This window comes from Salvelinus sp. IW2-2015, linkage group LG27, assembly GCF_002910315.2.
Source record: "Salvelinus sp. IW2-2015 linkage group LG27, ASM291031v2, whole genome shotgun sequence".
Lineage (NCBI taxonomy): Eukaryota > Metazoa > Chordata > Actinopteri > Salmoniformes > Salmonidae > Salvelinus > Salvelinus sp. IW2-2015.
In genome coordinates this window covers 36,655,579-36,675,952 of record NC_036867.1, presented here as the reverse complement: position 1 = coordinate 36,675,952, position 20,374 = coordinate 36,655,579, and the positions used below count along the sequence as shown (strand labels likewise).

The 20,374-nt window shown below is 45.3% G+C and overlaps 1 protein-coding gene across 1 annotated transcript; it reads right to left on the bottom strand.

Moving 5' to 3' along the window:
• Nucleotides 1-213: 213 nt before the first annotated feature.
• LOC111953369 (xin actin-binding repeat-containing protein 2-like) lies at nucleotides 214-20,185 on the bottom strand. The gene is given in 9 exon segments (XM_070435557.1): nucleotides 214-899; nucleotides 1,003-1,136; nucleotides 5,529-9,891; nucleotides 10,051-15,948; nucleotides 16,276-16,379; nucleotides 16,739-16,808; nucleotides 17,375-17,467; nucleotides 18,501-18,641; nucleotides 19,941-20,185. Coding segments are annotated over 8 exon segments (10,995 nt in total). The 5' UTR covers nucleotides 20,172-20,185; the 3' UTR covers nucleotides 214-899; nucleotides 1,003-1,041.
• Between the last annotated feature and the right edge of the window lie 189 nt (nucleotides 20,186-20,374).

Sequence of the window (20,374 nt, the reverse complement as noted above, 5' to 3'; positions counted from 1 at the left end):
GCTCACCTGATGCCTCACCATCTATCATTGTGACCTTGACCTTATCCTCCTCACTCCCATTTACTTTCTCCATTTTCTCCTTCTCCTCTTTATAAGAGTTCTCTGCCTCAGCCTCCCCGCTATGCCCATTTACTCTCACATCCTCTACCTTCTCTCCACTTTCCTTTTCATCTTTTTCTGTCACATTCACACTTTCCACAGCTCCTTCCTCGTTCACCTCGCTTGTCACTTCCACATCGGGTTCCACTTTCCCAGCTACCTCTATGCCACTGTCTCTTGGGGGTTCATGGGTGGGAGAACTCTCTGTTACCTCTACTAGGTCTACAGGAGTGGTCAAAGCCTTCTTCTCTGCTGGAGTTTCTACAGTTACAACGGCACTTTCCCATGCAGTTTCTTGAGGACAATTTTGTGTTTTTATAGCAGGGCTATCTTTTAATGAAGGTTCATTGATCTGGCTTTTCTGGGCATCGGTGTCAGTCTGTGGAGAGCTATCCTGGGGGGGCCATGAGGGTTTAACCAGCTTCACCTCGTCCTCCACCATGAACACTTTCTTGGGAGAATCATTTTGAGGAGGCCATACAACCGCAATCTTACTWGTGGGCTTTTTGTTTTCATCCTGTGATTTGCTCACTTCCTTTTCCTGTGGAGGTGGTACCTCTATCTTTGTCGAACTGACACTGCTCCTGGCTGTGGAATTTCTGGAATCTAGTTTTTCAGGGGACGGMGATTTTAGCTTAGTCTTTTCATTTTCAATGGAATACTCTTGATTTTTAGCACTCCAAAGGTCTTTGTGAGGCTTCTGTCCGAATCCTTCGTCATAATTTCCTTTGGACTTGAACAGTTGTTTGAAGTGTGGCTTGCAGTACATTCGTCCATGGAGAGAGGCGTAGTTGCCAAGGCTGAGAAAGACAAAATGTTGTTGCTACAGTATTCAGACACAACAATTGAAATAAGATAGTTGTTATTATTTGTACTGGTTATAAGCCCACGTTTGTGGTTTACCTTAGTTTGCCACTGCAGTGCTCACAGCGGAAGCAGCTTTTATGGAAATTGTGTTTGTCTGCGATCAGACACTCCATCGGATACACCCTCTTCAGACACACCGTGCACAGTTCGGACTCTGGAACTGGAGTTTTCTGCACGAGAAAGATAGTGTTAGGTCACGCTTTTATTTACCTTTTCAGTAAAAACAAACAAAGTGACAACAAAGCAAAATGAGTTAACACTAACATATCAACACTATTAGTTAATAATGAGTTATTATCAGTAAACCTACTGGACTGTAAATAATGTATGAAATAAATGAAGAAAAAAAAATCTCACTTTAAACGCACTACAAATTATGAAGGCTTTATGTAGCATACATACAGTAAGATCTTGCTAAGCACTACACAGATGCTTCACAGATCTGTGTAGTTCATTCCATAAGCTATAAAGGGTTTAGAAAAGGTGACATACAGTAGTCTACCATTTAAAAAATGTTTAACTAGGCAAATCAGTTAAGAAAAAAGTACTATTTTACAATGACGGCCTACCCCGGCAAAACCCTCCCCTAACCCAGACGACGCWGTACCAATTGTGCGCCGCCCTATGGGACTCCTGATCACGGCCGGTTGTGATACAGCCCGGGATTAGTGACGCCTCGATTAGTGACGCCTCGAGCACTGAGATGCAGTGCCTTAGACCACTGCGCCACTCGGGAGCATCTCCCTATGTACTGTATAGTAGGCTGCATTGCCAAATGTGACTTAACCAAGACAGACATAACACACACCCATATACAGATGTTACCAACCTAAGCTAAGCAGGGCTCATAAAGATGGCGTTTGTGCTGATGTTAATCAAAATCAAATCAAATCATATTAGTCACATGGGCCGAATACAACAGGTGTAGCTCTTACATTGAAATGCTTACCGACGAGCCCCTAACCAACAATGCAGTTTTAAAAAATACGGATGAGAATAAGAGATAAAAGTAACAAGTAATTAAAGAGCAGCTGTAAAATAACAATAGCGAGACTATATACAGGGGGGTACCGATACAGAGTRAATGTGCTGGGGCACCTGTTAGTTGAGGTAGTATGTACATGTAGGTAGAGTTATTAAAGTGACTAATCATAGATGACAACAGAGAGTAGCAGTGGTGTAAAGAGGGGGAGGGGGGGGGCAATGCAAATAGTCTGGGTAGCCGTTTGACTAAATATGGCTTTGGGGTAGAAGCTGTTTAGAAGCCTCTTGGACCGAGACTTGGTGCTCCGGTACCGCTTGCCGTGCGGTAGCAGAGAGAACAGTCTATGACTAGGGTGGCTGGAATCTTTGACAATATTTAGGGCCTTCCTCTGACACCCCCTGGTATCGAGGTCCTGGATAGCAGGAAACTTGGACACAGTGATGTACTGGGCCGTTCGCACTACCCTCTGTAGTGCCTTGTGGTCAGAGGCCGAGCAGTTGCCATACCAGGCAGTGATGCAACCAGTCAGGATGCTCTCGATGGTGCAGCTGTAGAKGCTTTTGAGGATCTGAGGACCCATGCCAAATCTTTTCAGTCTCCTGAGGGGAAAGAGGTTTTGTCGTGCCCTCTTCACGACTGTTATGGTGTGCTTGGACCATGTTAGTTTGTTGGTGATGTGGACAGCAAGGAACTTGAAGCTCTCAGCCTGCTCCACTGCAGCCCCATCTATGAGAATTGGGGTGTGCTCTGTCCTCTTTTTCCTGTAGTCCACAATCATCTCCTTTGTCTTGATCACGTTGAGGGAGAGTTCGTTTTCCTGGCACCACACGGCCAGGTCTCTGACCTCCTCCCTATAGGCTGTCTCGTCGTTGTCGGTGATCAGGCCTACCACTGTTGTGTCATCAGCAAATTTAATGATGGTTTTAGAGTCGTGCCTGGCTGTGCAGTTATGAGTGAACAGGAAGTACAGCAGGGGACTGACCACGCACCCCTGAGAGGCCCCTGTGTTGAGGATCAGCGTGGCGGATGTGTTGTTACCTACCCTTACCACCTGGGGGCAGCCCAGTCAGGAAGTCCAGTATCCAGTAGCAGAAGGAGGTGTTTAGTTCCAGGGTTCTTAGCTTATTTATGAGCTTTGAGGGCACTATGGGGTGGAACGCTGAGCTGTAGTCAATGTATAGCGTTCTCACATAGGTGTTCCCTTTGTCCAGGTGGGAAAGGGCAGTGTGGATTGCAATAGAGATTGCATCATCTGTGGATCTTTTGGGGCGGTATGCAAATCGGAGTGGGTCTAGGGTTTCTGGGATGATAGTGTTGATGTGAGCCATGACCAGCCTTTCAAAGCACTTCATGGCTACAGACGTGAGTGCTACGGGTCGGTAGTCATTTTGGCAGGTTACCTTAGTGTTRTTGAGCACAGGCACTATTGTGGTCTGCTTAAAACATGTTGGTATTACAGACCCGGACAGGMAGAAGTTGAAAATGTCAGTGAAGACACTTGCCAGTTGGTCAGCGCATGCTCGCAGTACACTTCCTGGTAATCCGTCTGGCCTTGCGGKCTTTTGAAAGTTGACCTTTTTAAAGGTCTTACTCAAATCGGCTGCGGAGAGCGTGATTACACAGTCTTCAGGAACAGCTGGTGCTCTCATGCGTGTGTCAGTGTTATTTGCCTCGAAGCAAGCATAGAAGTACTTTAGCTCGTCTGGTAGGCTTGTGTCACTGGGAAGCTCGCGGCTGTGCTTCCCTTTGTAGTCTGTAATGGTTTGCAAGCCCTGCCACATCCAACGAGCGTCAGAGCCGGTGTAGTACGAATCAATCTTAGTCCTGTATTGACGCGTTGCCTGTTTGATGGTTCGTCAGAGGGCATAGCTGGATTTCTTATAAGCTTCCGGGTTAGAGTCCCGCTTCTTGAAAGTGGCAGGTCTAGCATTTAGGTCAGTGCGGATGCTGCCTGTAATCCATGGCTTCTGTTTGGGGTATGTACGTACGGTCACTGTGGGGACGACGTCATCGATGCACTTTTTGATGAAGCCAATGACTGATGTGGTGTACTCCTCAATGCCATCGAAGGAATCCTGGAACATATTCCAGTCTATGCTAGCAAAACAGTCCTGTAGCTTAGCAACAGTCCGCTGGTGTTTTGCGGGTACTATTTAATGAAGCTGCCAGTTCAGGACTTGTGAGGCATCTGTTTCTCAGTTGTGCACCGGGGCCTCCTTTCTATTCTGGTTAGAGACAGTTTGCGCTGTTCTCTGAAGGTAGTAGTACACAGCGTTGTACGAGATCTTCAGTTTCTTGGCAATTTCTCGCATGGAATAGCCTTCATTTCTCAGAACAAGAAAAGACTGAAGAGTTTCAGAAGAAAGTTKTTTGTTTTGAGCCTGTAATCTAACCCACAAACACTGATGCTCCAAATACTCAACTAGTCTAAAGAAGGCTAGTTGTATTGCTTCCTTAATCAGACCAACAGTTTTCAGCTGTGCTAACATGATTGCAAAAGGGGTTTCTAATGATCAATTACCCTTTTAAAATTATAAACTTGGATTAGCTAACACAGCATGCCTATGTAGATATTCCATAAAATTTTTTATTTACAACATTAACAATGTCTGCACTGTATTTCTGATCAATTTCGGGGCAGCAGGTAGCCTTAGTGGTTAGAGCGTTGGACTCGAGTCCCGAGCTGACAAGGTAAAAATCTGTCGTTCTGCCCAGTTAACCCACTGTTCTTAGGCCGTCTTTGAAAATAKAWTTTGTTCTTAACTGACTTGCCTAGTTAAATATAATAAAAAGGATGTTATTTGAATGGACAAAAGATGTGCTTTTCTTTCAAAAACAAGGACATTTCTAAGTGACCCCAAACATTTCTAAGTGAACGGTAGTGTATACTTAAGCAATAAGGCCCGAGGAGGTGTGGTATATGGCCAATATACCACGGCTAAGGGCTGTTCTTAAACACGACACAACGCGGAGTGCCTGGACACAGCCCTTACCCGTGGTATATTGGCCATATATTACAAACCCTGAGGTGCCTTATTGCTATTATAAACTGGTTACCAATGTAATTAGAGCAGTTCAAATAAATGTTTTGTCATACCCGTGGTATACTGTCTGATATACCACAGGTATTAGCCAATCAGCATGCAGGGCTCAAACCACCCAGTTTATAATTAGAAATATGCAACCACATCCTCACACAAGCATGAAAACATTAATCCATAACTTCCCATCGCTCCTTTTTGCAAAAGCAGCTCTATACAGTATCTTAGGCATCAACAACACCACCCCCCTGTAGACAAGCATATCATGAGGCACGCTCTTGCTGTGTTTTAATGCATTCTAAACAGACTGCCAGTACCCATTAGATTCATTATGCTTTAGAAGTGTTAGTGTCTGTCAGATAAGAATAAAGAAGAAGAACAACAAAGGGGAAATGCATAATTAAAAATAGTGCAGATGCAAAACGTTAATGCTGAATTTGAAGGCACTGTTAATATTTTTTACTTTCACACAAAAATATGTTAAACACACCATCACTCTCTATTAGTCTCCCCTCATGCTCCATGTGTTGGTTTACCCGTCACGACAGTCTCCTGCTGGTGTGTTACAATCTGTGATGTCCTCTGTTCTGAGACACTGAATCCCAGATTCTGGAACACACTCTCTCTTTCGGCCCAGGACTGGTCGAAGCTCTTCAGTAGGTCCTCTGTGGCGGCCTTCACAGGAACTGCCATCTCTTCAACCGTCCCTTTCACCACGTCGGCGTAGGAGGGAGGGAGGGGGCGGGACATGTGGCTCTCAGAGTGCATGCTGGTCTCGCTCCTCACCCCGCTTGTTACGTTGCCAAATTCATCCATGCCAGAGAACTCCTCAGTGACGGACTTTGTTTCGGAATGCCCCATCGGTTCGGCAGACTCTGATTCTCTCCTCTCTCTCTCCTCTTGTTTCTCTCTCACTTCTTTGAGAGCATTATGATCACCCAAGTCAAAGGCATTCTTGATGGCCTTGATGTTGAAGGCAGGTGTTTCATCAGTTTTTGGCGTTTTGGGGTCTGCCTCTGGATCTTCAGTGTCACTTCCCAGTCTATCTGTGATGATGATGGGATCTTTTCTGATGAACAGCTTTGGTTGTGGCGATTCAAATTGATTGACCAGCTTTGACAGGTCAAGCCTAGGGAGATCCTCTTTCATTATGCCTATATTCACACCCTCAGGAACTTCCTCTAGATCCTCTGGACCCAGGCGCTCCGAGATTTCAATGGGGTCCTTCCGCATGTATGTCCTGCTCACCTCTGCCTTCTGAGCTTCCTCAAAGAAGAACTTCTTGTCTCTGACAGTCATCATGGAGTCAACCATATCAGCCACATCCGGAGTCGTCGTCCCAGTCTCCATCTCCTGTGTCTGCATGTGGATCTCAGGTTCAATCAGCGCTGGGGAATCCTCTCTGTCAGAGGCTTGCTCTGTSGTCAGAAACTCAGGCATGGGTGGSGGAGGGGTCATGCCCCGAGAGAGCTTCGCAGTGGTGTCCTTCAACTTGGCTAGCTTCTCTGAGCMGCTRAAGGTGGGAGAGGGTGTGGCCCTACAGAACCGAGAGGTAGGGGTGCGGGGAGGGGGAGGMGGTGGGGTTGGGGTGGCACCAGACCTGTATGACYGAGGAGGTGAGGGMGTCACRYTGAYGGGTGAGTRTGTTCTCCTCACTGATTCAATGCTMATGAAGGTAGGTGAAGGTGTTCGCGTTGCAAGCATGGGAGAGGGAACTCTGGGATCAGGACCTTTTACTTCAGTCAGCTCCGTTTTTTTGCTCTCATGAGAGATCTTCTTCTCCTCAACCATTTTCTTTTGGGTTTCGACTCTTGATGAGCCAATGCTTGTTTTAGATATCTTGGCTGTTGCTCCTCCAAATCCTTTATTTTCAGATGCTGGTGAGGGTGGTGGTGCAGGTGATGATGCAGGTGCCGGTTCTCTATCCTGTTTCGCCATGGCTGCCATTTGTCCTTCTAAGTTTACAAGTTTTGCTTGTGCTAAGTTTTTCACATGGAACATGATTTCTGTGAGCTTCTTCTTATTCTGCTGAACAGCAACCTGTGTTAAATCACGCTTTTCCTCCGCCCTCATCAACCAGACAGGGACCTCACTAAGTATTGCCCTCACTGAGTTTGAATCCATTTTCCCTGGATGAAGCTGCTTAATGTTAAATAGCAGCTTCTGTACCATTACACATTTCTCTGAATCTGTGCTCTCCACCGATTGAGCTGAGCTTTCCACCATTGATTGAGCTGTTTCGGTCTGTGCTGCTGCCTTCCCTGCAATGTTCATGGAGACAGCCTTAGACTCTCCCTTCGACCTCTCTTGATGCTGCTGCATTTTGCTTACTTCTCCTTGTTGTTGGAAAGACTTGACCTGCTGCTTCTGTGTGCGAACCTGCTGTTCCTGCTTCTGGAAGCTCTGTTGAACTACTCTCTCATTAACAATCACTTGCTCGTGCTTCTGAATGTGCTGTTCCTGCATGCTCTGTTGACTATGGGAGACAGATATGTGGCAGTGCCCTGGAGCTTGAGCTACTGGCATGGGAACTAGCTTTGGCTCTTTGGGCAAAGGGACTTTAATGCCTTTCTGCTTAGCCTTTGTCGTCATTTGGATCTCCAGCTTTGTTTCCTTGGCAGCTGCAGTTTTCTCAACCTCCTCAGCTTTCTCCTGTATCACATTCATCGCCACCTTTACTTCATTTTTTGCTGAGCTACTGGTGGCCATCTGCGTGCTCTCCTGAACTACTCTGGTCTCACTCTTAGAAATATTCTCCATACCCATTTGATGTACATGTAATTCGTTTTTCACTGCTCGTTGATCTTTTTCCACCACCTCGCTTTTCTCCTCCTTCTTCTCTGTCGGCAACTTCACTGTTCTCACCTTGAAATTTGGTGTCACTTTTGGAATTTTGATCTTGTTGGGCTGAGATGCAATCTTTTTTACTTCCTGTGTGAGAGAGGCGTTAGTATTCTTTTCCTCCTCTGCTTCGTATGGGACGGCGGATTGGGTTTGAAGATGTACATTTTCCTGGACAATGCTCTGAGTGGAGATGATAGACCGTGAGCTAGCGATCATACCACTCTGCTGCTCAGCTGCTGAGGACGAAATCACATTAGAGCCAGATTGGACTTTAATGTTGGACTCATGGTGAGGGTGAGCAGCAGAGACTGAAACCGGCTGATGCTTGCCAGAGGAAACAGACTGATGCTTGCCAGAGGAAACAGACTGATGTTTTCTGGAGGCAACAGACGAGGCGAGTACTTTCCCAGAAGAGACCATAGAGGACTGATCAGTGGTAATGTGTTTCTTATCTGAGGAAATATTTCCAGATTCAGAGGTTGATTTCTTATTTCCCACTGAGATCAAAGGTTTGCTCAGGGGGATATGTGATAGAGCTTTCTTCATGGGCGGCTCTTGTGATGCTGTGCATACTTTGCTTTTAAACTGAGTTTCCTCAGCCTGTGTTACCTCTGAGGTCACTTTTGACTGCTCTGTTTTGTGTGCAGCTGAGTGTTGTTCACTTGCAACATTGGTTGAGCCCATCATTTCCATCAAATTAGTTGGAGGAGAGGTGGGAGATGTGACTCGTGAAGTGGCGGGAGTTGTGTCTTGTGACTTGTTACTGTCAGCCTCCTCTCTTTGCACACGATACCTTTCCTCTGCCAGCATCAGTGGGGTTTTGAATTTACTGGCATACGGTTTAGGTTTTGCAACTGGGGCAGGTTCTGCAGGTGGGGGTATTTTGATTGGAGGGATGAATACCTTTTTAGGTGGTCGTGGCAACTCTTCCTGTGGTGGTTTTGCCACTGGGATTGGTGAAGGGATTTTAGTKGTGGACACTGTAYAATCAGATTGAACCTGTGTGTTGGTAGTATTTGTAMTTTCRWCCTGTTRACAACTGWTTWKACTRTTGACTTCCTMYACTAKTSCTTCCTRTTTATGTTCTGTRTGAACTGTCATTGGCTGAYGAGGTGGAGGAGMCGGTGGTGGTGCTGCTTGCTTTTTCTGCCATTTTGGTTTGACCAGTATTGGTTGCTTGGGTGGCTCAGGTTTTGGGATTTTGAATAAAGGCCTAGCTTTAAATGGCTTTCCAGGTGGTGGTGTAGGCACTTGGTGTGGCATTGAGTTTAGCTCTTGTTGTGAGGGCGGTGGAGGAAGAAAGTCTTGCCCTGCGTCGGAGGGTGGGGGTGGGGGAGAAGGGAAAAAGTCAGGCTCCCCGCATTCTGCTGGGGGTGGAGGAGGTGGAGGCGGAAGGTCACTGTCCTGTCTCATAATCAGGGGACGGGATGTGGGAAACATTGGGCTATGGCATGACAGAGACATTGGGCTGCCTGCCACTGGTGAGGGCGGGGGAGGAAGAGACATCTCAGACTCAGAGGGTGGAGGCGGGGACGTGGGAGGAGGAGGGAAATGAATCTCAGGCGTCCCTTTCTTTATCATACCTTTTCTCTTCATGTCCAGGTTCCGGAAATTTGTATTCAGATTTTTGACGTTGTGTTTTTGTGTYACAGTCTTATGRTCTGTCACWGTTGTTTGCAACRGTTTCATTGTTTTTGTTTCCTGTGTTTGCTTTGAAACAATATTAGTTTGAGATGTGCTTTGTGTTTCTTTCATCACATTTATGTCTGAGGCTGCTTCATTCTCAGTCATCTGATTGGTCATGTTTTTCTTCTTTATGACGATGGGTTTAGGGGGTGGTGGTATTTTCTGTTTCACAGCCTGTTTTTTAACATGTGTCTGCTGTGAGGACTCAGACATATTGACTGTTTTGACCTGTGTTGTCACGTTCATGTCTGAGACTTGTGTTTCTCTCTGTGTTTCTTTCGTCACATTTATGTCTGAGACTGCTTTATTCTCAGTCATATGATTGGCTGATTTATTCACAATCATCTGATTGCCTGCTTTATTCTCAGTTATATGATTGGCTAATTTATTCTCAGTCATCTGATTGGATAATTCTCAGTTATATGATTGGCTGATTTATTCACATCAATCTGATTGCCTGCTTTATTCTCAGTTATATGATTGGCTGATTTCACACTCATCTGATTGGATGCTTTATTCTCAGTCAGTCATGTGATTGGCTGATTTATTTACAATCATCTGATTGGCTGCTTTATTCTCAGTCATGTGATTGGCTGATTTATTCACAATCATCTGATTGGCTGCTTTATTCTCAGTCATCTGATTGGTTGCTTTATTATCAGTCATCTGATTGGCTGCTTTATTCACAGTCATCTGATTGGCTGATTGATTCACAGTCATCTGATTGGCTGCTTTAATCTCTGTCATCTGATTAATTGATGTATTATCGGTCATCTGATTGGTCAGGTTTTTCTTCTTTATGATCATGTGCTTAGGAGGGGGTTGCATTTTCTGTTTCACACTCTGTTGTTTAACATGTGTCTGTTCTTTAACTTCAGTCTGTTCTTTTACATGTTCCTGCTGTGAGTCCTCCAACATATTTACTGTTTGGACCTGTGTTGTCATAGAGTGTTCCTCTTGGGTGAGGGTCGTGCTGCTCTTCACTGATTTGTTCTCAGTGTACATCTCGGTGTGCTTTTGTGTGGTGTCCTGTGATTTACTGCTCTGACTCTGAGACAGGTTTTTCACAGCAGGGGCTAGATTGACTGTGACGTTCTCATTCTTAGCCACATCTAAGTATTCATGGTCCATCACTTGCTGTGTGGGTAATGGATTTTTCACATGAACTCTGGGAGCTTTCCTGGGAGGATACTTTCGCACTTTCCGATTTGAATATTCTTTTCTCTGCATCAGATTCTTTATGGCTCCTTTAACATCTCCCTTTATCACCTCCTCCTTCTCCATCTGTGATTGCTCCTCATCCTGGTCCTGCCCCTGCCCTTCGTAGAGGCATTTTATGGAGGTCTTCACATCTCCCTCAGTGCTTCCCCTGCGTTGCATTCGTGGGGATGTGGATGGTTCTAGTAACAGCTGTATTGTGCCTCTCACGTCCCCCTGTTCACTCACTTGGTGCTGGTAAAGTTTTTTCTCACTCGAGGCCTCATGCAAACCCTTCAGCGCAGTATGAATGTCTCCCTTTACAATCTCCTCCTTTTCCATCTCTTTCACTGCCTGCTTAGCCTCTTCTAGTGATTTCAAGGTGCCTTTGATATCGCCGGGCACTAAATCCTCAACAGTTACCTCAGTCTTGGTGGTCGCCGATTTCTCTAATGATTGGAGGGCTCCTCGGATATCACCTCGGACAATTTCTGGCTTTTCCATTTCCTTGGCTTGGTTTTGAGCCTCCTCCAAAGACCTCAGAGTGGTGTGCAGGTCCCCTTTCACCACTTCCTCTTTCTCTATCACGACTCTCTTGCTAATAGTTTTGGTCAGTGAGTCCAGGGCCGCCCTCAGATCTCCCTTGACAATTTCCTCTTTCTGCAGGTTTTRCAGRAAGAGAGCKGGTTCCATCATGAACACCTTCACTGTGTTGTTGACATCACCAGGGACAATATCGTCCTCAGCTACTGTGCGTTCAARCTGCTGTTGATTCTTCCTTAGTGTCATTTTGGTTTCCATAACGTCGCCGCCAATGATACGTTCCTTCTGCGCKTSTTCTTGTTCCTCATTAGGTTCAAACTGGAGTTGTTTGAGGTAATCCAGAGCCCCAGATTCAATACAGGTGGAGTAAAAGCTAACGTTACCCCTCTCRGTGTCTTCCACCRTTATCCTTTTAGATTCCTCTGACCCTGYGTTGGACAAGAGTCTGTGAAGGGTCCTACTGACATTGCCTTTGATGATATCCTCCTTCTCAATGCCAMCACCGTCTTCCTTATTMAGGAGGGAGTATATAGTCATTCGCACATCTCCCTTTTCATCTTCTTGAATCAGAATTCCACGTTTTGAGGAGCCCTCCTCCTTCAGTAGGTTGTTGATGGCCTCTTGAATGTCGCCTCTGAGGATTTCCTCCTTRTCAACATTGAATCCCTTTTCTTGGTTGAATAGCTGTTTTACCGTTGTGTTGATGTTGCCTCTCTCGTCCTGGTCTATGACTATCCCTTTCTCTGTCATGTCTCGTCTGTTTAGGAGGTTCATCATGATGTTGTTCAGATCCCCTCTGATCACCTCCTCCTTCTGGATTTCTGGAGCATCTTGGTTCATGAGTCTGTATTTMGCCATTCTGACATCTCCTATCTCATCCGTCTCAATGAGAATCCCTTGTGAGTCAACCATTTTCTGACAATAGAGCTCTRCAAGGGTCTCTTTGATGCTCTTCCCCATTATTTCAGTTCTWTCTACACTGTTCTCATTAAATTTGGTTAAAGGAGTGGTTTCAAAAAGCCATGTTGTTGTCTTTACATCTGCTTGTGGGATCTCCTCCCGGGTGACAACAGTCTCTGTTCCGTCTGACTCTTTAATGCTGTCAAGCGGCTGTTTTTCAAAGAGCCACACAGACTGCTTGACATCTCCTTTCATCACTTCTTCTTTTGTCACTGTCTCCATTTCATCATATTCTGAGCCCTCGCCATGGATCTTATCGATGCTGTGTGTTTCAAACATCCARGAGGCCGTCCTGACGTCCCCTTTTTGGATCTCACTCACGCTAACAGTTCTAACATACTTCTGYGACATTTCATCTGTCTCAAAAAGGTYTTTGTTTGTCTTCACATCYCCACCCTGGATATCTTCAACTGTTTTAGTCAACACTTTCATGTCCTCAGCGATTTCATCAAGAGGTTGTGTTTCGAACCTCCACCTGGCCGTGCTGACATCACCTTTCTGGACGTCCTCCTCAGTGACAGATTTGATGACATAGACGTCGTCRGTGTCCCTTATTGAATCCAGAGGTTTTGTCTCAAATAACCACCGGGCCCCCACCACYTCTCCGCTCATGATTTCTTCCTTTGTCATAGTGGTAACTTCATGGTAGTGGCCCTCTTTGTCACAGATTGCATACAGTGGCTGATTTTCAAACATCATGGTGTAGCTTTTCACATCCCCTTTCTCTATATCGTCCCTGATGATGCTCTGGAGTTTTGACATCTCAGTCTCGGTGGACTCCTCCTGGATTTTATCGAGAGAGTAAGTCTCGAAAACGAAGCGTCCTTGACCAACGTTTCCTCCCAGCACATCGGTTACGGTGCGAGTGTCCTTGGCTCCCTCTGTATCCTCACAGATAGTGTCTATAGGTTGGTTTTCAAAAAGCCACATGTTGTTCACTACATTTCCTTTCTGAATTTCCTCCGCCGTAAGYGTCTTCAGCTTATGCATTGTTTCAGATGAGGTTGAGGTCATGATGTCMGAAGACCMATTCTGYAAGAGAAACTTCATCCTAGACACATCTCCAGACTGGACATCAATCTTAGTCACCCTRCTGAAGGCACCACTCTCCTCCCCTGTGAGGTTCTCCAGGTTCTCTGTCTCAAAGAGGAAGCGAGCYTGATGCACATCTTTGCCTTGGACGTCCTCTWGTTTGACAGTGCAGGTTTTGAGAACGGTCTCCGATTCGGACTCTGAATGGTCACAGATGTTATCGAGGTTCTGAGTCTCAAAGAGCCATGTGCATGTTTTGACGTCCCCTTTGRTGACCTCCTCAACCTCAGTCTCATTCCTCACCTTATCTGCTTTCTCATACAGATTATCCATTGGTTGAGTCTCYAACAGCCACCTGCAGGTTTTCACATCACCTTTCTCAATTTCAACACTCTCCTTTGTCTTAGTTTCATCTTCTTCAGTGTTGCTGAAATGTTTAATACCATCGAGGGGTTGKGTTTCGAATAACCACTTGGCAGTCTTGACATCGCCCGATTCAATCTCCTCCTTTGATATACCTTTTATAATCTGGAATTTATTGKTACTTTCKTCAAACTCATCGATAGGARGTGTTTCAAACATCCACCTGCAGCTTCGAACATCTCCTTTTACTATCTCCTCACGTCGCACGGTTTTCACCTCGTGGTAGTGTCCCTCYCTGTCTTGCATGGCYTACATCGGGGTGGATTCAAAAAMAACTTTGTTTGATTTCACAGACCCACTGGTAACACCTTCAACTTGAATTCTCTGTGCCCCCTCACATCTGCTTAAATCCAAGGTTTCAAATCTTTCCTTGTGATTTGTGACGTCGCCCTTATCAAGTTCTTCAAGGTTTATAGWMCGTGTCATTTCCTTCTTCTCCTCCCTTATYTTTTCAAGTGGTTGACTTTCAAAAACCCACTTCTGATGTCTAACATCACCCTTCTCCTCCTCGGACGCAACCATCTTCTGAAGTTTCCCTACTTCAGCCAYATCCTTCAGGTTCTCRATTGGCACTGTCTCAAACAGATGTTTTGCTGATCGCACATCACCTCCTACAATCTCCTCTGAGGGTAAAGGTCTGGCATTGGCYTTGTCTTTCAGAGTATCCATCTGCTGTGTCTCGAAAACCAGYCAGTGCTTCCGCACATCWGCTCCAATAATCTCCTCCTTTTGCCTGATGCTTTGCCATTCCTCYTCTTTAATGGAGTCCAGTGTCTTTGTCTCGAACAGCCACCTCCCTCGGTTCACGRCTCCCTGSGAGTTGTCCTCCATGGAGACTCCACAGATCAGCTTCACCTTGGRAGGGTCTTTGTTGATCATGTCCAGAGGCTGGGTCTCAAAGAGCCAGCGGGAGGTCTTCACGTCTCCTTTCTCCATCTCCTCCCTGCGGATGGCGGTGATCTCCAGTATATTTCCAGAGTCGCCCCTGATGACACACATGGGCTGGGTCTCAAACATCCGTGTGGTTGTCTTCACTTCCCCTTTGATCTCCTCAAGCTCTGACTTCAGGTTCAASAAGTGGCTCTCCTCAATGGTCTCTGTGTGGCTGAGGGAATCCAAGTGTTGAGTTTCAAACAGATACCTGGCCGTTTTCACGTCCCCTCCTGTAATATCTTTAGTGAAGACAACCTCCAAGGCTTGCTCATCCTCCTGGTAGAWTRTATTCAYACAATCCAGTGGCTGGGTCTCAAAAAGATATGTGGCTGTTCGTACGTCTCCTCTCGCRAGCTCGGTCAATTTCCCTGTCTGTACYGTMGAMTCTGGYGTGTCTYCACGCAGCGCATCCATGGGCTGGGTCTCAAACATCCAMGCTGTGTATTTGACATCACTTCCTGCAATGATTTCCTGCTGAGCAATGTTCTTCACTTCATCATCCTCATCTGSGGTGTCATCTTTAATGGTATCCAGCGGCTTATTCTCAAACATCCAGCGCATGGACTGCACCTCCCCTTTAAGGATCTCGTCCCACTCCAGYTAATCTCCCTCAGGGCTCATACATTCATCCCCACCACTGTTRTCAAACACATAGCAAGCCTGCTGGACTTCCCCGGTCATCTCATCTTCACTATCCAYCTGTGKCTGCTCGATCTCCGTGACGTCGGTGAAGTAGTCCTTCTCCATGGTCCTCCGAACCTCTGGGTGCATGTGCTTGTACAGGCGCTTCAGCTCATTGCGGTTCRTCTGCTTGGAGTACTGCTCCTTGTTGAAGATGTATCTCTGTTGGCCAGCCTGCTCCTGAGGCYGGYGAGAGTCACAGKACTCYGGGACCTCCTGGGGCATTAGTTCAGTGGGTGGAGGAGGGAAGTGCTCCATGGTCTCATAATCCATGGATGAGGCTGAGGCAGCGGTAGAGGAAGAGACAGCCCCTGTCCTCATATTGGATGAGGCTGAGGCAGCGGTAGAGGAAGAGACAGCCCCTGTCCTCATATTGGATGAGGCTGAGGCAGCGGTAGATGAAGAGACAACCCCTGTCCTCATATTGGCTGAGGCAGCGGTAGATGAAGAGACAACCCCTGTCCTCATATTGGATGAGGCTGAGGCAGCGGTAGATGAAGAGACAACCCCTGTCCTCATAGTGGATGAGGTTTCATAGCTCGTTGCTGCTGAAGCTCTGGATGATTGTTTAACAGTGGACAAACGTTCATAGCTATCTGCTGCTGAGGAGGACTGGTTTACCGGTGCCCATTGAAACTGGTTATAATCCAGATCAATCTATGGTTTAATGATTGATGGAAAGAAGGACAGTGGTAGTTGCAGTCAGAATATGAAGTGATAGAGAAATGGAGAAGAGGACAGTATAGCAGAAAAAAAACAGAGTAGATTTAAGCAGATAATGACATCCCTGAATATGTTTGTTTTTTACACAAAATAATAACAACTATCATAAGTTTGTGCTTTTTAAGCTCATCACATTCTCACGTCATCCAATGTACTCACTACCCTCAAAGTGAATTCCCCTGCTTTGATGTTGATATCATGGCATCGTCTTAGCACAGACACACTATAATGGCCATGTAGATAAACAGACTGCATCATTACCTTCATTTGCTTGCCCGGCGTGGCCTGTTCTACCGTCTTCTCATACTGCTGCTTCAAAGCCTGAGTGGAGACCTTTGGTAAGTCCTCTCCTCCAATGACCTTAACTGAAATAGAAACAGGAAGCAGTTGTCTCATTAAATGATTCTCAGTTTGAAGCCCAGTTGGTTTGGAGGAAACTAAAATCGTGTCTTTAAAACCTACCMTTTCCATTTCCGAAAGTGGCATCGATTACCCTATTCCCAGTTGCAATATTTTTTACCTCCCTATGCCTTGATTTAATTTGCCGCCATGCACTGAATTTCTAATAGAAAATCATCTGTAATACAATTCAATTCCACACCTCATCTGTAATTTGGCTTGGAGAATAATCTCCAGCTTTTCAACAGTCATTACTATACAGCGTACACTCTAGTCTGTGATCAAAAAAGCCAAACATTTAAATATGAACGGTATTATACTCTACCCGTTTCGTCATAATGCTTTTCATAACTGGAGGCCACGTTGTTTTGTTGAACTCTTTGATCATGAGTCACCTGTAATGAGATGGAGGCAAGCGGTGAGCACAATAGGCAATTCTTCAAATTGATTTCCTTCACACACAGACAACACAAAGGGTGTGTAAGTGGAATGTTAAATTCACAATGAAAACAGCATTTTTCTTACCACGTGAGGTTAATTTAGCCCTGCATTTTTTTTTATATATATTTTTTAAAACTTTACTCTGTGTAGGAAAACTTTGGAAAACAAATAAAGTGATATGAGAAACAAAAAGTGTTACAATTATTCACGTACACTTAATTATAGATGTTGGGGCAGGTGCGGGGGCAGGTAACATATTGAGTTTATTGAGTAGATGTGCGCTAAAATGATGGGAAACGGCCTAGCAGGCTTCGTGATGGGCTCAATATGCGTTTGTGAGAAATAGGTTTAGTTTGAGACTGCACAGTTGCAGGGTTAAGGGTCCAACTGAATATAAAGACTAATTWAAAAAAAWATATATATATATATGACAGAAAAGTTGTAAAAAGAGTAATGATCTGAATTCATTGGTAAATACCAGGTAAGTAATGTATTGTAATAAAGTATAAGTGTATAATACCTCCTGGTCATGGAAGTAGTCCACTTGCTGAGTGGTGGGAATGACCTCCCTGACACTGCTCCTCACTGTCACCTCCTGTGAGCTGGACACCTCCTGTCAGAGAGACCACACACAGACCGTTCACACACTAGGCCTACATATTTATGATTCACAAACACAAATGTCTCCAGATGCCGGTGGGTGGGGTTTACGCCGGTTCTGCTTTACGGTGGTACTTTACTTGAGGGTGGCATACAGTATTTTGTCACAAACCCGCCCGACTAGCATCTGTTCCTGTCGCTGACAGGTTGCAAGCAACACACTCGCGCACAAACACTTTAACGCAAACACATTGTAGCTAGCAGTCACAAACACACAGCAGCATTGTGTTCCCCCTGACAGCAGACCATATTTAGCAGCAGGAGGGGAAAATATGAATGTTCAGAGAGCAAAGCTTACTGGAAAATCCATCTGTTATAGATAATACATTATTTCCTGTCAATTGCAGAGCTCTCCCCGTGAGAATAGTAATGCCAAAATTCTTTTAGACAGTAACTTAAGGAGAGAGTGAGTGACGAATAGAGAGAGGTGGAAAATCTCTGAAGTAAAATGACAATACACCAAATGCACCTCAAATAGGTTTTCGAAATTGAATACTTGAAATTGGACTTTCTTTCCCTGGCATTGTACCTAGTCATTGTAAATAAGAATTTGTTCTCAACTGACTTGCCTAATTAAATAAAGGTTAAATAAAATAAATGTAGAGCTTAGAAGCATACATGTCATAATAGTACTGGCTACATGAGACCCCCCAGGTCTGGTATAACATACGTTGTTGCTGTACAACTTAACATACAGCAAAACAAAACAGCATGTGGACCCATTACCTGAGCTGCATTACCTGAGCTGCATTACCCCGAGCTGCATTACCCGAGCTGCATTACCTGAGCTGCATTACCTGAGCTGCATTACCTGAGCTGCATTACCTGAGCTGCAGAGACGCGTAAAAAGGCTCTTGACGCACAGTAACAATAACACAACAAAACCCACTGCTCCACATCTGACCACAGCCCCAGTGCAATATAAATAAATACGAATAAAGGATTTCTATGTATGGCTTATGCCTTGCCTGTTTAGATGCCAGTACCTGCACGGATCTCTTTTCTAAGTGGACCTGCGTAACGCTGGTCTGGGACTGGGAGGAGGAGGCGTACTCCTGGCTCTCAAACTGTTTCTTCACGCCGGCCAGACCCCCTGGCAGAGAACAGACTTCAGACTCCTCCATAACCTATTAAGAGAAGACATAGGCATCATTAGTTCGAGTCATCTCCATGCAAAGGGTTTTCATAAGAGTATCTTCAGGGGTACAGTGGTAGTTAATGCAGAAGTGATAGTTCCCGGGACGTCCTGAAGGGGGCATAAGTGAGCAGCATATGCCACAGGACTGGACTTCTTCCCTAAATACAGTAGGGAGTTATGACTTGGACCTCATGACGTTTGCAAGAGAAGGATGTCCCCAGTCTCCCTACACGATTGGAGATCCCAAACATCTGTGACATCAAGTCAAATCAAACTAACTAGTACAACACAGCGTAACTGTATCAAGCTATGTTTTAGTGGCGTATGCAGACAGTAGCTGTAAAGGTATTGATGGATAATTCTGGTCCAGATTCTGTCTGTTACCCCTCATAGTGTTCAGTAACCCTACAGCCCAGCCTCCCCATGGGCCCTGACACTGGGATCAACGGAGGTCACCGCAGTGGCACCGACAAATGACACTGATGGCCTCAATGCAAATCTACATTGGTGTCATTATTCAGTACTGAATGTAAAAGTAAATGATGCATGGTGAATGTTGATATCCCACTACTTGTCTTCAGAATTGTACATATAACTGTGTGGACAGAGGTTCCTGGAATATGTGGTTGCTGGAAGATTTTTGTAGTGTCCAGGAATATTCAACACTGGGTTTCTTTATGACAAAAGAGGAATTATTTCTATCCATGAGGCTTCTCAGTATAAAAAGGCTTAGAAATATAAAAACGTCTTCCTGACTTCCTTTCAGTTCCAATCAGATAACAGTGACCTGGGTATAGAGAAGCTGAATSGAGTGAATAATAGTGAACCACTAAGTCACGTATAGTAAAAGGTTGCGGCTCCGATGGCTTCAGTCCACAGACTGAGTTGAATTAATGGCCTTGGCTTAATACATGCCCTCGTTTTCAATTACAGGTTGGACAAAGTGGAAGCTGCTTTCAGAGAGGTGTTTCTTTACTCTGATGAACCAGGAATGTAAGCTCTTTTTTGTTGTGTTTTTTACACAGCAGATTTGCGTGGTCATGAATGTCTGTGTAGAAAAGTTTTGAGAATGCGTCATATTTGGAGATATGTGAAAATMTTCTGTTAATAATATCCATTAAAATGGGATGCACTGGCAATTATACCACACACAGTTCAATGTGTGTGTTTGAAGGTATAGTGTCTGCCTGCCTGCCTGTCCTGCCTGCTTATCAGCCTGTCTAGTTATTATCCTTGGAGTGTCTTTCCCTCCATCTCTCTTTACATCCTTGTGGAAGTATCCTCTTACCGTGGCGGATGAGCTGCTGGCCTCCTTCTTGGACACGGCAGCCTGATACATGGCCATGCGTTCCTTTAGTGACACGGACTCGGGCTCCTCGCTGGTGGGCGCTCCTCCGTCTCCTTTCCTCTGACTCACCACCCCTTCCCTTTCCTCAGGACMTCCTGACCTGGTTCCACCCGCAGCTGCAAAACGCAACAGTTTTACTCTCCAGGACATGAGAATGCAGTTTATGCACATAAAGAGCCGAATCCTGACTTGAAAGCGGGGTTTGTCACACGGATGTCTGCATTCGTTCTCATCCTTGATTTACAGTAAATCCATGGTTTACGTAAGAGTCAGATCAGTTATGAGTCAACCTTTCAGTGTTTCAGCCCATTGATGTGCACCATTTTGTGGTGCCAATAGACTAATGGTCAAATAAAATAAAACATGTACAAACA